This window comes from Hyaena hyaena, unplaced genomic scaffold, assembly GCF_003009895.1.
Source record: "Hyaena hyaena isolate Hyena2069 unplaced genomic scaffold, ASM300989v1 scaffold_144, whole genome shotgun sequence".
NCBI lineage: Eukaryota > Metazoa > Chordata > Mammalia > Carnivora > Hyaenidae > Hyaena > Hyaena hyaena.
In genome coordinates, this window is record NW_024080776.1 from 1531213 (window position 1) to 1548614 (window position 17402).

At 40.1% G+C, this 17402-nt stretch overlaps 2 protein-coding genes across 2 annotated transcripts; one reads left to right on the plus strand and one right to left on the minus strand.

Annotated features, from left to right (window-relative positions):
• Positions 1–939, plus strand: LOC120236097 (olfactory receptor 2D2-like). The gene has a single exon (XM_039238726.1). It carries the CDS (start codon positions 1–3, stop codon positions 937–939), a length of 939 nt encoding a protein of 312 aa, XP_039094657.1.
• A 12515-nt stretch (positions 940–13454) lies between these two features.
• On the minus strand, positions 13455–14402 carry LOC120236105 (olfactory receptor 2A12-like). Its single transcript, XM_039238736.1, has one exon. The coding sequence runs from the start codon at positions 14400–14402 to the stop codon at positions 13455–13457; it is 948 nt and encodes a 315-aa protein (XP_039094667.1).
• Between the last annotated feature and the right edge of the window lie 3000 nt (positions 14403–17402).

Below are 17402 nucleotides of genomic sequence, written 5' to 3' on the forward strand. Positions count from 1 at the left end.
ATGCAAGAACTCAACCAGTCCGCTGTGACAGAATTCATTCTATTGGGCTTTGCGCCCAACCCTAGCACCAACCCTCTGCTCTTCACCTTCTTTCTCATCTTTTACCTGCTAATCCTCATAAGCAACAGCTTCCTCATCACCCTTATTCACCAGGACTCTCGACTCCACACACCCATGTACTTTTTCATCAGTGTCCTCTCCATGCTGGATGTGTGCTACACAACCACTACTGTGCCCCAGATGCTCGTGCATATTCTCAGCAAGAAGAGGGCCATCTCTTTTGCTAGATGTGTGGCCCAGATGTACATCTTCCTCCTCTTTGGGGTCACTGAGTCCTGGCTTTTCTCCATCATGTCTGTGGACAGGTACATGGCCATCTGCCATCCTCTCCAGTACAAGGTCATCATGAGCCGCTGGATGTGCCTCCTCATGGTGGGTATCTGTGTAGCCTATGGTGTGGTGGGTGGCCTGTGCTATACCTTCTTTGCTATGCGCCTGCCCTACTGTGGCCCTAATGAAATCGACCACTACTTCTGTGAGGTCCCTGCCGTCCTGAAGCTGGCCTGTGCAGACACATCCCTCAATGACTTGGTGGACTTCATCACGGGCTTCAATGTCATTGTGGTCCCACTGTCCCTGGTTGTCATTGTCTATGCCAACATCTTTGCCACCATTATGAAGATTCGCTCAGCCCAGGGACGGATCAAGGCCTTCTCCACCTGTGCCTCCCATATCACTGTAGTCACCATGTTCGCCATTCCGTGCATTATTATGTACATGAGCCCTGGCTCCGACTCCTTGTCAAACAATGGCAAGAAAATGGCCCTTTTTTATAACATTGCCACAGCCTTCCTCAACCCTGTCATCTACAGTCTGAGGAACAAGGACGTGAAAAAGGCTTTCCTCAAATTGATGGGACAGAGCAGGGCCCCACAGTGAGGCCTTAAAGCTGAAGACCTGGGGAACCAAACAAAGCAGGACTCACACCCACAACCCCTCAAAGACTCTTCCATGAGACCTGGGAGGGCTGTGCTCCATAAAGCAAACACTTCACCTTGGCCCAGTGGGAAGGAACTGAGTATTCAGACAACCACGGCATCTAGCATCTATGGTAATCTGGTTTGGGACAGAGATGATTGTAAAGGTAGAGCACAGTGGACAAGAGCCGGGATGACAGACTTGATTTTAAAGCAGGACATGTAAATTTTTTCAAGCCACTTAACTTTGCTAAGGTTTATATCTCTTCCTCACAGGGAGGTTGCAATTATGATATGAGATTCTATATGAAAAGTATTTAGTGTGAGACTAGCAATAGTCAGCTTTCAACAGATACTAGTTTTAATTTTTAAAATTTATTTCTCAGGGATGAACTGTCAACCTTGAAGTAGCCAGTGATCTTCTTCTGGGCTGTGGAAGTGACTAGAGCCCTAGAGAGTAAAGGAAAAAAAGCAGAGAGTGGGAATATTAAATATTCAAAAACTGATGGGGTGCCGGGTGGCTCAGTTGGTAAAGCGTCCGACTTCTGTTCATGTTTGTAGGTTCAAGCCCTGCATCAGGCTCTGTGCTGACAACTAGCTCAGAGCCTGGAGCCTGCTTCAGATTCTGTATCTCCCTCTCTCTCTGACCCTCCCCCGCTCATGCTCTCTCTCCCTCTCTCTCTCTCAGAAATAAATAAAACATTAAAAATATTTTTTTTAAAAAAACTCAAAAGCTGGGAAGTGGAGAATCTTAGGGTGAGAGACTTGAGAATAAGGAAGTGAATCCTTATCTCCCACCCACAAATTGTGCACCTTGAACTCATCTTCTAGCTTTGCTTTGTAGCCATTCCTTCTTGTGCTTTTGTATTTTTATACCTCTTGATTTTCTTTTGCCACTTCTTTCTAATAAAGTCCATTTTGGAAAATTACACCTGTCCTGGGTGATCTCAAGGAAGAGCAACTCTGTCCACTTGAGGATGAGCAAAATTAAGGAGGGAGTGGGTATAACACTTCCCCCAGATGCAAAAGTTAGGCAGTCCAGAAAGAGGTTAAAATCTCCATGGGGAGTTTCTCTTCTGCTCCCTCTTGCTTGGAGAGACCTTCCCTGGAACTCTGCCTATGCCTCAGAATCTTTACAAGTGTAAATTGTTTTTTTCCCCCAAGTTTCATTAATCTGCAGGGTCACGTTACTGGGCATCACTGTGCTTACTGGTTTTGCCTCTGTTTGCTGCCACAGGAATTCCAACACCCAACAAAGCAATACATGTTCCATAAACTAACAGGCAACACCTTCGGGTTGTTCTTTCCCAGCCCCTTGCTGATGTACACTGGCTATGAAACTCCTTGCCAAAAACTCAACTAGACTGGCGGAAAAAGTCAGCATGAATGCCTGTGCCCTACATGGGAGACCAGGGTCCATGCCAAAGGTGCAGGTTTCTATGTCCTCAAAGATATTGCCTTATACCACCACACAGGAGCCAGAGTGTCACATAAATAATGAAGCAAAATTAAAAGGCTGATAACAAAACAGGGCATATCATTGTAACATACTTACAGACGTATTGATAATAACATGAACATAGAAAGAGCTCTTACAAATTGGTAAGAAAAGTACAAACACCCCAGGAAACTGGCAACAGATCTGAAGAGTTCATAAAAAAAGACATTCAAGGGGCGCCTGGGTGGCTTAGTCGGTTAAGCGTCTGACTTTCGCTTAGGTCATGATCTCGCGGTTCATGGGTTCGAGCCCCGCGTCGGGCTCTGTGCTGACTGCCAGCTCGGAGCCTGGAGCCTATTTCAGAGTCTGTATCTCCCTCTCTCTCTGACCCTCCCCTGCTCACGCTGTCTCTCTCTCTCTCTCTCTCCTAGAAATAAATAAAAATATTTTTAAAAAAAGACATTCAAATCATAGATAGACATGTGGGAAAATCCTATCACAGTAGGCACCAAAGAAATGCAACTTTAAATATCAATGAAGTATCACCTTTTCACCTTTGAAACTGGGGAAGAGTTTTTAAACAATGGACTCAGAGGTGGTTTCACTGAAACATCGACTCTCGTACATGGCCAGTGTCCCCATCTTTTTGCAAGGTGATTTGGTTTTATGTATCAAGAGCCTCCTTACATATGATCATAATTTCCTACCCAATACTTGTATTTTCAGGACATTTTAGGAAATAGACATCAAAAGGGCAGGAAAAGTAACATAACCATTTTCATTGTGTTACTTACATAGGAAAAAAGTGGAAACAAAAGAAAGCATTCTGTAATCATGAATGATTTTTTTTTTTTACAGATAGTTTATTGTCAAATTGGTTTCCATATAACACCCAGTGTTCATCCCCACAAGTGCCCTCCTCCATGCCCATCCCCCCTCCCCCCCACATCCATCAGTACTCGGTTTGTTTCTCAGCATTCAAGAGTCTCTCATGGTTTGCCTCTCTCCCTTTCCCCCACCATTTCCCCCTTCTCCTCCCCCATGGTCCTCAGTTAAGTTCCTCCTAATCCTCCTACACGTGCAAACATATGATATTTATCCTTCTCTGCCTGACTTATTTCGCTAAACAAAACACCCTCAAGGTCCATCTATGTTGCTACACATGGCCAGATTTCATTGTTTCTCATTGGTATCATCATGAATGATTTAAATATATTATGGTATAATGATGTACTCCATAGTCATTGAAAATGTATTTTATAAGAATATTTAATGATATGACTGCTCACAACAGGATGCTAAGTGAATAAAAGCAAGAAACAGCTGGTGAACAGCATGTTGTGATCACACCATTAACAGTTGTAAATACCCTTTCACCCTTGAAGTCAGACATTAAAGCTTAGAATAGGAGAGAGTGTCATTGAGTCATACTTTTGTACACACTCATGCACGCACATGCACACACACACACACTCCCCACCTTTTATTTTTTTTATTTTTATTTTTTTACAAACAGTTTATTGTCAAATTAGTTTCCACATAACACTCAGTGCTCATCCCCACAAGTGTCCTCCTCCATGCCCCTCCCCCCCTCCCCCCAACATCCATCAGTCCTCAGTTTTTGTCAGCATTCAAGAGTCTCTCATGGTTTGCCTCTCTCCCTTTCCCCCACCATTTCCCCCCGTCTCCCCCATGGTCCTCCGTTAAGTTCCTCCTAATCCTCCTATACGTGCACACATATGATATTTGTCCTTCTCTGCCTGACTTATTTCGCTCAGCATCACACCCTCAAGGTCCATCCATGTTGCTACACATGGCCAGATTTCATTGTTTCTCATTGCCATGTAGTATTCCATGGTATAGATAAACCACATCTTCTTGATCCATTCATCTGTTGATGGACACTTAGGCTCTTTCCATGTTTTAGCTATTGTGGAGAGTGCTGCTATGAACATTGGGGTCCATGTGCTCCTATGCCTCAGCATTTCTGTATCCCTTGGGTAAATTCCTAGCAATAGCACTCCCCACCTTTTAAAATTAACGGATTAATAAACTGATTAGGGCAGTTTACCTTGTCTGTGTTTTCACATTTGTTCTCATGGTCCTCTCTCACCCCAATTTAATTTCACCCCCAATCACAGTATGTCCAGACATCTGGCAAGTAGTGACTTTCAAAGACCCAATCCACTCTCTGAGCCACTTCTCTTAAATTCACACAGCAGGGGTGAAATCGTGGACTCCCAGGAAATCCCGGTGAACACAGACACAAATTCTGCCTTAATAGAGTCTCTGACATTGTCACAGACATTTTATTTTATTTTTTTCCAAACAGGGAAAACCTCTTTCATTTCTTTAACAAGGTTCTCCATTGAACCATCACAGCTAGTTCCACTGAGAGAATCTCAAACTTCTCTATCCAGAGTTCTGACCATGTCTGCCCCTGTGGCATGTAGACTAACCCCTCCTCCAAAGAGCTTCTGGTGATTCCCTTTTTCCATTTCTTACTGCTTCAGTCAATGTTGGCAATTTACATTTCTCTTGAAAATTGTCCATTTTATCTTTGTTTTCAAATTTACTGACACCAAACTTTTTTTAAGTTTGTCATATGTTTATCTCTGTATCCCTTTTTAAAATTCTTAATATGTATCTGTTGTTTCTCCCTTTATTCTTTGACCAACCTTGCCAGAGGAGCATTATTTTGTATTTTCAAAGAAACAGATTTTGACTTTGTTAATTAACCTTCGACAAACTGACTTCTGCTTTTGTTTTTATTATCTCCCTCCTGCTCTCTTTCTATTTACTCTAGTAAACAGAGTGGAATGACTACCTCAATATTTTGGGTCTTTCTCACTTTGTAATAAATACCTATAGAGCTATAAATGTCCATCTAAACACTGCCTTCACTGCTTCCTACAAAGTTTTGTACGTGGTGGCTCTTTCAGTCCTAATCTTGATCTGTTCTGCTACAGTGCACATTATCATGACTGGGATACCCCAAATCAATCAACAAATAAGGGAATAATGTCATTATTCCCATTGGTTCATACTTACTTTTTTTTTTCAAGCACATTCATATTTTGCACAACCAAGTACTAGTGATCAGTCTAGATCCTGATTGTATGGCAGCCAGAACTTTCTCAAAGTCCATGCTGTGGCCAGAGCATTGCAGAAAAAAAAAATTATTTCTATACAGCTAGTCATGTTCATCTTACATGTTTTAACAGCTCAGTTTGAACATGTGGTCAAACAGAATGTGAGCCCATTGAAAACAGGAAAATCTATAAAGCAAATATGTCTTCAGTCCCAGGAAGTGCTCATGCTCAGAAGCAGAGGTAGTGGAAGTGGCCATTCACTCTGAGCCTGGTCAGAAAGGCCACAAAAATGAGGCTTGCAGAGCCCAGGAGGCCAACCTGGATAACCTCTGATGTCCCTTCCAGTTCTGAGATTCGTGATTACTAGAGATTTGCAGAGCAGGGAATAACAGGCACATTACTCTTTCCTGCATTAGTTTCCTCTTACATGGGGTCCTGATGAAATGTTCTGCCCCAGCCTGTTTCCAGAGTGGTACTTATCAGACTTGGTTGCAGTGAAAGATTCCTTGGTGTCTCTAATGGGACTCATTTGGGTTTCCTGGCTGTTACACCTGACAGGATGGTGACCACAGAAGCATAAAGATCTTTTTCTGATGGACACAAAGGATGCTGTGTCTATGTCAAAATGCCACTAGTACTGAGTGGTCTCTCAAGGCCAGTTTTCCGTGGCCTGCAGGGGCCAGCCCCAACCAGCTCCTTTATCTAACAGTCACAGTAGTTTTGCAGGATCAGAGGCATTACCATTTTGATTAAATGTTAAATGTAAAGCTATGAAACTTGTTTTTAAAAATGGGAAAAAATCTTTATGATCTAGATTTAAGCAACAATTTCTTAGACATTTATACCAAAATGTAATCTGTAAAATCAAAAACTGATAAACTGGACTTCACCAAAATGGAAAACTTTGCTCTGCAAAAGATCCTGTTAAAAGGATGAAAAGACAGGCCACATACTATGAGAAAATATTTGCAAGTCCCATATCTGACAAAGAACTTGTATCTAGAATATACGAAATACTCTCTAAGCTCAACTGCAGAAAAAACAAATAATCCTGTTACAAAATGGACAAGATTTTGAACAAACACTTCAACAGAGGTTATACAGATGGCAAATAAATGTGATTAAGCACATGAAAAGATATTCAGTATCATGAACTGTTAGTGAAATGCAGATGACAGCCATGAGGAGGTATCACTATACTATTACACCATTTAGCCTGTTATACTGGCTTACATGAAAAATACTGACAACACTCAAGGCTGGGAAGTATGCAGAGCAACTAGATCATAGCTAGTGGGAATGTAAAATTGTATAGCCTCTCTGTAAAACAGTTTGGTATGCACTTTTGTAAAACAGCTGCATTGAGATATAACATATACCATAAAACTCACCCACTTGACCTGTGCAAATTTAATGGTTTTTATTATATTCACAGAATTGTATAACTCATACCTCAATCTAATTCTGGAACATTTCATCACCCAAAAAGGAAATCCCATACGCACTAGCAATCGTTCATCCCCTAGCCCTTATCCCCAGGTCTACTCAACTACTACTAATTTACTTTCTGCCTATAGGTTTGCCTATTCTAGACATTTTCTATAAATAAAGCCCTATAAAATGCAGACTTTTCTGACTGGCTTTTTTCACTCATTTCAAGGATCACCATTTAACACGTATCAATACTTAATTCCTTTTTATTGCAAAGTAGCATTTCATTGTATGGATATACCACATTTTATTTATCCATTCAGTTGATGGACATTGAGATTGATTCCACTTTTTGGCTATTATGAATAATGATGCTAGGAATATCGATATACAAGCTTTTGTGTAAGCATATGTTTTCATTTCTCTTATATGTCTAAGAGTGAAATTGATGGATCATATGATAACTCTATGTTTAACATTTTGAGGAACTGTTCTACTATTTCCCAAAGCAGCAGTACCATTTTATGTTCTTATCACCAATGTATAAGAGTTCCAATTCTCTGCCTCCTCACCAATAATTGTTAATGTAGTATTTTAAGCTATAGCCATCCCTGTAGGTAAAGTGGTATCTCATTGTGGTTTGAGTTAGAACATTATTATAAGCATACACATATCATACATCCCCAGCAATCACATTCCTGGGAATTTATTCCAGAGAAAAAATAACTTGTTTTTTTTTAATCTTTACACAAATATTCATGGCAGATGTATTTATAATAACCAAGAACTAAAAACAATCTGAATGTACTTCAATAGGTGAATGGCTAAACTTTGGTACCTCTGTGCAAGAGAATACTATTCAGCAATACAAGGGAACAAATCACTGATACATGCAACAATCTAGATAGATCTCAAAGACATCAGGCTGGGGTTTTTTGTTTCGTTTTTTTTATTTGGTCCCCAAAATTTACATACTATATGATTCCATTTGTGTAACATTTTCTTTTTTTAAAATGTTTACTTATTTTTTGAGAGAGAGTGAGAGCGAGAGAGAAATCACAAGTTGGGGAGAAGGGGTAGGGGAGGGGGGAGAGACAGAGAGAGGGAGAGAGAGGCAGGGCTTGATCCTACAACCATGAGATCATGACCTGAGCCAGCTAGAGTCACTCTATAACAGAAGATGTTATCACTGTGAGGAAGATGGATAAAGGGTACGCAAGAGCTCAATTTATTTTTACAACTTCTCATGAGTCGTAACTCACTCACAGAATTCAGTGGTCTCCCATTGCAACCAAACACTGAGAAACACCTGGGCCTGATAGGATGAAAGAGTTACTGACGTGAGGTTCAGGTATCATGCCATCCAGGAGACAACATTTTGCAAAGTTGTAGAGCTGTCCTATAGAATACAGTTTATGACTTACACCAGTAGTCACTACATGGCACCATCTTCCTCTGAAAGAGAAGGCACCGATCCAGAAGCCAGGAAATGCAATGATGCAATGGAAGTGGTCCCTCTCACCAATATATGAAATAGCTCTCTAGTGAAGATTTTCCTTCCTGTCCCTACAACTTTGAGTTTGTGCTCAAAGGAGGAATTTATTCATTAGGGATGAGATTTATGGTTCTATTAGAAGCTAAGATTGCCTGAACAAAATGGTGGAGAGGAGCACTATATTGCCTGGTTCCTATTGCCAGGGGCAAATTGGTTTGCAAGAAGGGCAAGTGGAACTATGTATCTTGTACTCCCTTGACCAGTAGAAATTGTGACTGACAAGTGTGGTGACCCAATCAAAAAACTTGCAATGAGTAATGAATGAGTAAGTAGAGACCTAATGCACAGTATAGTGAATATGGACAATAGTGTTGTATTATAATAACCAAACTTACTAAGAAACTAGATCTTAGTTACACTAATCACAAAAAAGAAATAACTATGTGGTGTGATAGAGATATAAACTATCATTACAATGATAATCATATTACCATATATAAATATATCAAATAAACAAGTTGTATATCCTAAATGTATACAATATTACACGTCAAATATATTTCAATAGAAAAATAAAGTTTTTAAAACCTCTCTAAAAAAAGGGCTTCAAGCAGTTAGGTCCTACAAGAATGCAGGCTTGAGAAAACTTCCCAAGTGAAGCATCCCATCCAGATGAGGTGTTGGTGAAGGATAATAAGAACATGAAATGGGAGTACCTGGGTGTCTTGGTGAGTTAACCATCTGACTTTGGATAAGGTCATGATCTCATGTTTCATGAGTTCAAGACTGGTATCAGGCTCTGCACTGATAGTGCAGTGCTCTATCAGTGCAGAGCTTGCCTGGGATTCTCTCTCTCCCTCTTTCTCTGCCTCTTCCCTGCTCATGCTCTTTTTCTCTCTCTCTCTCTCCCTCTTTCAAAATAAATAAATAAGACTAAAAATGAAAGATTACACTAAAAAAAAAGGAAACATGGAGGGGCACCTGCATGGCTCAGTCAGATAAGCTTCTGACTTCAGCTCAGGTCATAATCTTGAGCCCTGGGTCAGGCTCTGTGCTGACAGCTCAGAGCCTGGAGCCTGCTTCAGATTCTGTGTCTCCCTCTCTCTCTGCCCCTCCCCTGCTCACATTCTCTCTCTCTCTCCCTCAAAAATAAATAAACATCTAAAAATTTTAATAAAAATTTTTAAAAAAGAAACATGAAATGAATGTTGGTAAAAGAAAGTCATGATCATCAACTTAGGTCTTAAGTTGAGTTTTAGAAGTAGAGACTAAAGCAGCTATACTTTACAATGATTATGTATCCCTGATCCCTGTCTTTTTTCTCTTTACATTATGTGAAGAACATTGGTGGTGTCCAACATTTTAGGTCTTAGTTTGCAATATGACCAAATAAGCATTGTCTCAACATAGTATGGTAGCTGAAGGCAATGTATTTTGCGTTGGTGAGAGGCACCTTTTTTTCCATCCAATATACAGAGTGGATGTATAAAGACAAAAAAGGAGAACTATGTTGTATAGCTGTTTGATCCATTCTCATCTTCTACCATTCTACATGCCCTTGGAAGCTTACTCATTCAGACTACAGTGATGAATTCTCTTGCCTTCTTGCTTCCAACTGAGTTTGGCCAATGAGAGGCAACTGTAGAAGACTTGGAGACCATAAAGAGAGTTAAAAAGGAGGATTGGCCCCTAGGCTGCATCCCTGGCAGGTTCCATGTCCCTCTACTGAAGGTCATATCTCCTTTCAGCAGCCCTCTCCATATACCTGTGTTTTCTCTATCGCTGTCTTTATGTCTCTCTCTCATTTATCTTTAACTATATATCATTTATCTATCTCTATCATCTATCTTTGTATCTCTAGCTCCACCTCTGTGCATATGCATCTATCTATCTATCTATCTAATATATGTATCTATCATCTTTCTCTGTTTCAATAACCATAGCTTTGTTTTACTCCTTCAGACCTAGGAATGGTAATGGCCCCCTCCAGTTACTACCCCTGAGGTACTGCACCATTCCTTGTTGCTTTTTATAAGCCCAGGCCACACTGTTATAAGTAATCTCTTTATTAAACGTGACTCATATTGCCCAAATTAAGTGTTCTGTTTTCTGCCAGGATCCTAAGAATTACAAATTAAATTTGAGATTTCTATTATATATCTTGGTGGAGATATTGAATAACCAATTGGATAACTCTATGTATTTGTATCTGTATCTGTATTTATAGATAAGTAGATATCTCTCCAAAGACTGACTAAGATCAACAAGGGAATGAATGTACAAAGAGAAGAAAAGAGGGACAAGGACTGAGACACAGCATTTAAAAATTAAAAGGCCAAGGGGAAGAGAAACTAGAAAAAGGAGACTAAGAAGTACTAGTGTGGAGTTTTGGAAGTAAGTCAAGTACTTCAGGTAGGAAAGAGTGATCAAACATGTCAAATGATGCTTAAAGTTGTACACAAGGAGTGAGAAGTGACCAGTGCAGTTAACAATGTGAAGGGCAATAGTTACCTTCACATAGTGGTGGTGGAGGAAATATTAGTGGTAAAACAGGAGTGAAACCTGACTGGTGTGTTTTAGAGAAAACTATAAGACAAGAGTTAGAGACAGAACTGTAGATAACTCTTTCCAGGAAATTTTCTCCAAAAGCAAAGAAAGGACTAATGGCTGGCAGGGATAATCAGGACTGAAAAAAAAGTTATTTTTCTTTGAGATAAAATAATAATAAAATATTAATACTCTATTCCCTTTTCCTTTCTCCCAATTCAAGATGACTATATTGTCCTCTTTTTCATTCTCCTCAACAGAAATAAAGTGAGAGCTTGCAAATAAGGAGGCCAAGAGCTGAGTTCAGGTTTTCCTCAAGATAAGCACAGACAATGTCAGGAGACTCACTATAGATGGAAAAGGAGGTCACGATGAAACCACAGAACCAAGAGAATGTGATGTCAATATTGCCTGAAACCTGGAGCCACACCTGTGTCAAGGAAGTTTTAGTTTCTCCTCTTGAGTTTTCTAAAAGTTTCATTCACTACTGAGCTTACCTTTCTTTTTTTTTTTTTTTTTTTTACAAATAGTTTATTGTCAAATTAGTTTCTACATAACACTCAGTGCTCATCCCCAAAGTGCCCTCCTCCATGCCCATCCCCCCCTCCCCCCCACATCCATCAGTCCTCAGTTTTTGTCAGCATTCAAGAGTCTCTCATGGTTTGCCTCTCTCCCTTTCCCCCACCATTTCCGCCCTTCTTCTCCCCCTTGTTCCTCCGTCAAGTTCCTCCTAATCCTCCTATACGTGCAAACATATGATATTTGTCCTTCTCTGCCTGACTTATTTCTGAGCTTACCTTTCTTAAAAATTTAATTTAAAAAGACTCGTAGTTTATACTACACAGGTGGTGTGATATTGTCCTTGCAGTGTTGGCTAAATTGTTGTTCTCAAACTTAGAAGTGTGTAGAATCACCTGTAGACTCTTTTAAAATGAAATGATTCCTTAGGTACAGAAGTGCCAAGATTCTGCATTTCTTAACAACTTCTGAATGATGTTGGTGATACTAATCCCCAGACCACTCCTCAGTCAGTAAGAGTCTAAACAGCTTTGCATGAATCAATAACCCCTGCACTCAGGTATTCACACAGTTGGGCAATCCCCTCCCCTTGATTCTGAGCTGGACCTAGTAGTTTTGCTTCTCACGAATACTCCACTAGTGATGGTATACCACTTTCAAGATTAGGTTACAAAAAATCCTGGCTATAACCTGCTCACAATCTCTCTGATGAAGCCAACCTCCAGGTGGAGAGCTCTTCCGAGGAGAAGCCTACATGGAAGAAATTGATGGACGCTGTGTACAGCTATCAGGTTGGAAAAGAGACCCTCAGTCCAAGAGCCCACCAGAAACTGAATCCTGATGACAATCAAGTGAGCTTGGAAGCAGATCCTTCCCCAGTTAAATGCTAGGATTTCTGTAGCTGATTCCTTGATTACGGCCTTCTGAGACCCCCTAATCCAGAGGATCCAGCTAACCTTCGCTCAGATTCTTAACCCACAGAAACTAAAAAAAAAATGTTTATTATTTTAAACCACGAAATTTGGGAGTAATTTGTCACACATCAATAGATAACTAATGCAGAGGAACTGCAAAGAGTCACAAGGAAACTTTGAGTGTTGATGATAATGATCTTGATTATAGTGATGTTTTCATAAGTATATATACATTTCAAAACTCATCAAATTATATACTATAGTTCCCCATATGTCAATGTGTTTCAATAAAGTTAAAAATGCATTATGAAAGTGTCTGGGTGGGAGGAGATTTTTCCCAATTGCTAGGAGATTCTGTTCCCCCCTGAAAATATCACTTCACTAAGACAGAGCTCCTTATTTTAGTGACATGCGGGTTTGTGTGCCTTAAATGCAATACTCTCTTTTTTTTTTTTTTTTTTAGCGTTAAGCAGTTTTTGCCCTTTATTTATTTCTGTTAACATTGTGTCTTAATGCAATACTCTCCTAATAGTACTGAATGAGAAGGGACCTGTAACCTGTATTACTTTCCTGAACTCTATTATATATGATTACCACACATTTTCTTCAATTGTTTTGTCTTCAGAACTTGTCAAATCCCTGACTGAGCTATAATGGTGTCACTGACCTAGGAATCTGGAAGTCATCTTATGCCCAACAATTTGAACTTATTTCATAAATTCAGAGCTCAAGCACTCAGGTTAATGTTCACTTAGTTATAGAAAACATGAATATAATGCCAATTCTATGCCAGGTCTTGTAAACTGGTGGTACAGAAATGAATCAAATATAGGTGTGCCTTCATGGAGTTCCCTGTCAGGTATCTTTATGCTTGAGGGACACCTACTGCCATAACCTTCTGGGTATTCTTGTATATGATCTTACTAAGTCTAACCCACTAATGTTATCATGTGTGCCCATTGGAGGTTGGAAAGAATTTAGAAGGAGAAGTCATGTAGGCTGTGCCCCAGGTTTGCTGCTGGTGCCCATGCTTCTGTGACTTCATTCTTGTGCTTTGCCCCAGCCTGTCACCTTGAGGAAAGCCCTCTTCACATCTTTGTTCCTAAGACTATAGATGATGGGGTTAAGGAAGGCAGAGATAACATTGTAGAATAGAGCCAACTTCTTGTCTTCTTCTGGGGAAGACTCAGAACCAGGTCTCATGTACATAACCATACATGGTATAGAGAACATAGTGACAACAGTGATGTGGGAGGCACAAGTGGAAAAGGCCTTGAGCCGCCCTTGGGCTGAGCGAATCCTCAAGATGGCAGCAAAAATATTAATGTAGACAATGATGATGAGGGAGAGTGGGAACAACAGAAGAATGAAGCCCAAGATGAAGTCCACCTGATCATTGAGAGATGTGTCTGCACAGGCCAGCTTCAAGACTGCAGGTACTTCACAGAAGAAGTGATTGATCTCATTAGGACCACAATAGGGAAGAATCATAGCAGAGACAGTGTATATCAGGGCACAGCTGATACCCCAGAATCCACAGAAGGCCACCATTGACCCACATAGCAAAGGGCTCATAATGACTTTATACCTCAGGGGATGGCAAATGGCCACATACCTGTCATAAGCCATGATTGCAAAAAGCCAAGACTCCGTGATTCCTAGCATCAGGAATATGTACATCTGGGCCACACATCCAATGTAGGAGATGGTCTTCTCCTTGCAAACCAGGTGTATCAGCATCTGGGGCACTGTGGTGGTGACGTAGCCCATATCCATAATGGATAGGACACTGAGGAAAAAGTACATGGGTGTGTGGAGGCGTGAGTCCATGCGTATCAAGGTGATAATGAGCCCATTGCCCAGAAGGGTGATGAGGTAGAGGAAGAGGAAGACACTGAATAGAATAAAGTTTATCTCTGTGTTACGAGAGAATCCTAAAAGAATAAACTCAGTAAGAGAGCTATGGTTTCCCCAGAGTAAATCTTGCATCCTTCTCCTGGTATAGAGAAAGAACAGAGCCATAATTATTCATAAAATAAAGTCTCCAAGTTCAAACCCTGATGCTACTCTTTTTTTAGGAGTGCCAAATATCAGGTAGCAAAGTAAGTTCTTATTAGGACACCTACAAAGCTGGGAACCAAAATTTTTAAAAAGAATTTCCATTTTATATGAAACAACATGTTAATATTGTATTACTTAATCCCAGTTTATTCTAATACCACAATTAAAATAAATTTCACATTTCAAAATGCAGAACTTGCGAAAATGAGTGTCCAAAACTGTGTCCTGCACTTGCTGAACTCACCATAGTCCATGGAGCTTATAAAAGATTTCAAAGTGGTCAAGAAAATAATTGGATATTTGAGATTATAGCATCTGTTGTTAGTTTCATACCACATGGAGATTTCTGCCCCTCCTTGGAAGGTCTTATCAAAATGGGCTTCAATGTGACCACTTGAATAGCTTAATAGGTACTCTGGAACTTTAGAGACATAGTTATTGGATATCTTACTCCAGAAGACAACTATTGTTTGGGGATAAATTGTACTTCATGAAAAGTCAAAATCATGTGTTTCTATGACCAGAGGTAAGTAAGTCATGAGAGAGAGAGAGAGAAAGAGGAAAAGAAGGAAGGAACAAGAGAGAAAGGGAGAGAAATTACCGTGCTAAGATACTATACTCAATAAATATATCCATAAGGAATGAAAGCTGTTTGCTCTACAAAAAAACACATAATTAATTACTAAAAGACTCACAGTAAAATATTAAAGAGCTTCTTTAGGGTAAAGGAAAATGATCCCTGATGGAAGTATCAAATTGAAAGAAAATAATGAACACCAGAAATCATAAATGTGTGGGTAAATATCATAGAATATTGGTTGTTTAAAGCAACAAAAATAGCAACACATTTTGGAGCTTTAAATATACACATAGAAGTTGAATGTGTGACAAAAATGGTCCAATGATCAGGAGGAGGAAATGGACTTAAACTGTTGTTAGATTTTGCATTGTTTGGGAAAATGGCACTTTAAGTGAGATTATAAGCCAAAGATGCATATTTTGGTCTCTAGATCAGGTATCAGAACACTTTTTCATGTAAAGAGCCAGACAATAAATATTTTAGGCTTTGCACAGAATATACAGTCACTGTAGCATATTTTTATTTGTGTTTTAAAAACCCTTTTTAAAATATAAGGTTTACCAATCCCTGTTCTAGAATTACAAAAGAATAATTTTTAAAAAACAGTAAAACTCAAAATACATTACAGAATGTAAAGAGAATAATTAGAAGTTTTTTATTAGTTCAAAAGAAGGCAGGAAAAGTGGAATAAAGAAAAAACATTTGGAATAAGTAGGAGACAAGTATTAAGATGATAGATTCAAACCTAATTACAATAGTAAATACATTAAATGATATCAGTGAGGAAACTTACTGACAAACAAAGATTATCAGACTGGATTTTCAAAAACTAGTAGCAATGCTGGGGCACGTGGGTGGCTCAGTCAGTTGAGCATCCAACTCTCAATTTTGGCTGAGGTCATAATCCCAGGGTTATGAGATTGAACCCCATGCTGTGCTCCATGCTGAGTGTGGACCCTGCTCAAACTCTCTCTCTCTCTCTCTCTGCCTCTTCCCTACTCTCTCTCTCTCAAATAAAAATTTTAAAAAATAAAATAAAATAAAAACTAGTGGCATGAAAGAATTCCATAAAGAAAGGAATAATCTTTAGAAACCAGAGAAGAACAGAAATACAATTTTTAGATTATTAAGATGGTACCAGTCAACTCAGGACTGTCTTGCCTCTCACCTCATCTCTTTCTTACTGCAAGCCTGGCAGTGGCTGAAGCTACTGGGAATTGGGATGAGGAACTGACAAACTAAAAGATGAAGAAACACACCATACTTCCTCCTTTGGGTGACAGGCAACTTGCTACAGCAAGCCTAACTCAATCTGAAGATTTATAGAAGGCACCCTGCAGGAGGTAAGAGTCAGGCTGGTCTTTGAACAGTGGGTAGATGCTAACCACAGGGGAAGTGCAGAAAAGGATATGCCAGGCAGAGAAAGTCATCTGTGTGAAGTCATGAAGCTAGCCAGAGAGTGATGGGAGATGGGGTAAAGAGGTAGGCAAGGACAGACCATGGAGGACCTATAAAGCCCTGAAAAATGGTCTCATGAAGGTGGATTTTGTAGAAAGGAAGATAAGGACCCACCAAATGCTCATGACATCAGGCTTATATCTGGCAACATTCACACTGGCAGCAATGTGGAGACTGCAGCAATTCAGGGAGGAAAGGATGAGAGTGGGAGCAAATATTTAAATGAAATGTAGGTATTCAGCAAGAGCTTTTAGGAGGTGGGTCTAAGGATGTAGGTAAATGATTAGGGAAGCGGTGAGAAAGAATGACAAATTCCAAGTTTGGGTAAACAGATGGGTGGTGATGCCATTTGCTGAGGTTGGGTACACGGTAAAGTACCCAAGTGGAAAGTTGGGAAGGAGGGAAGGAGGACACATGATGAGTCTAGTTTTGGAGCCAGGGAGTTTGTGGGACTCCCAGTATCTGTTTGTCTGATGACTGAGAGCTAAAAAGAAAGCTCTAGAGACAGGAATCTGAGTGTCCTCAGCACTTCTGTAGGAACTGAAGCCATCTGAAGAGATGAGATCACCCAGGGAGAGCATGTAGAGGGAGAAGACAGCTGAAAGCAGCACTCTGAGAAGCCACATTATAAGGGCTAGCCTCAAGGAGAGAATCCAGAGAAGACAATATCAAGAGGCTGAAGGTGGATGACATGTGACACAGAAACCTAAGGAGAGACAAGGTCTACAAGGGGAGGATGGTCTTTGTGGCCAAGTATGCATAGATATCAAGTGAGATATGAACTGAAAGTGTCTGAAGCCAGCCCATCTTCTGCCTTAAATACATTTCCATATTTAAATCTCTTGCCCAGATGGTCCCCCTGCATTCCCATGTGTCCAACTGCCTACTTG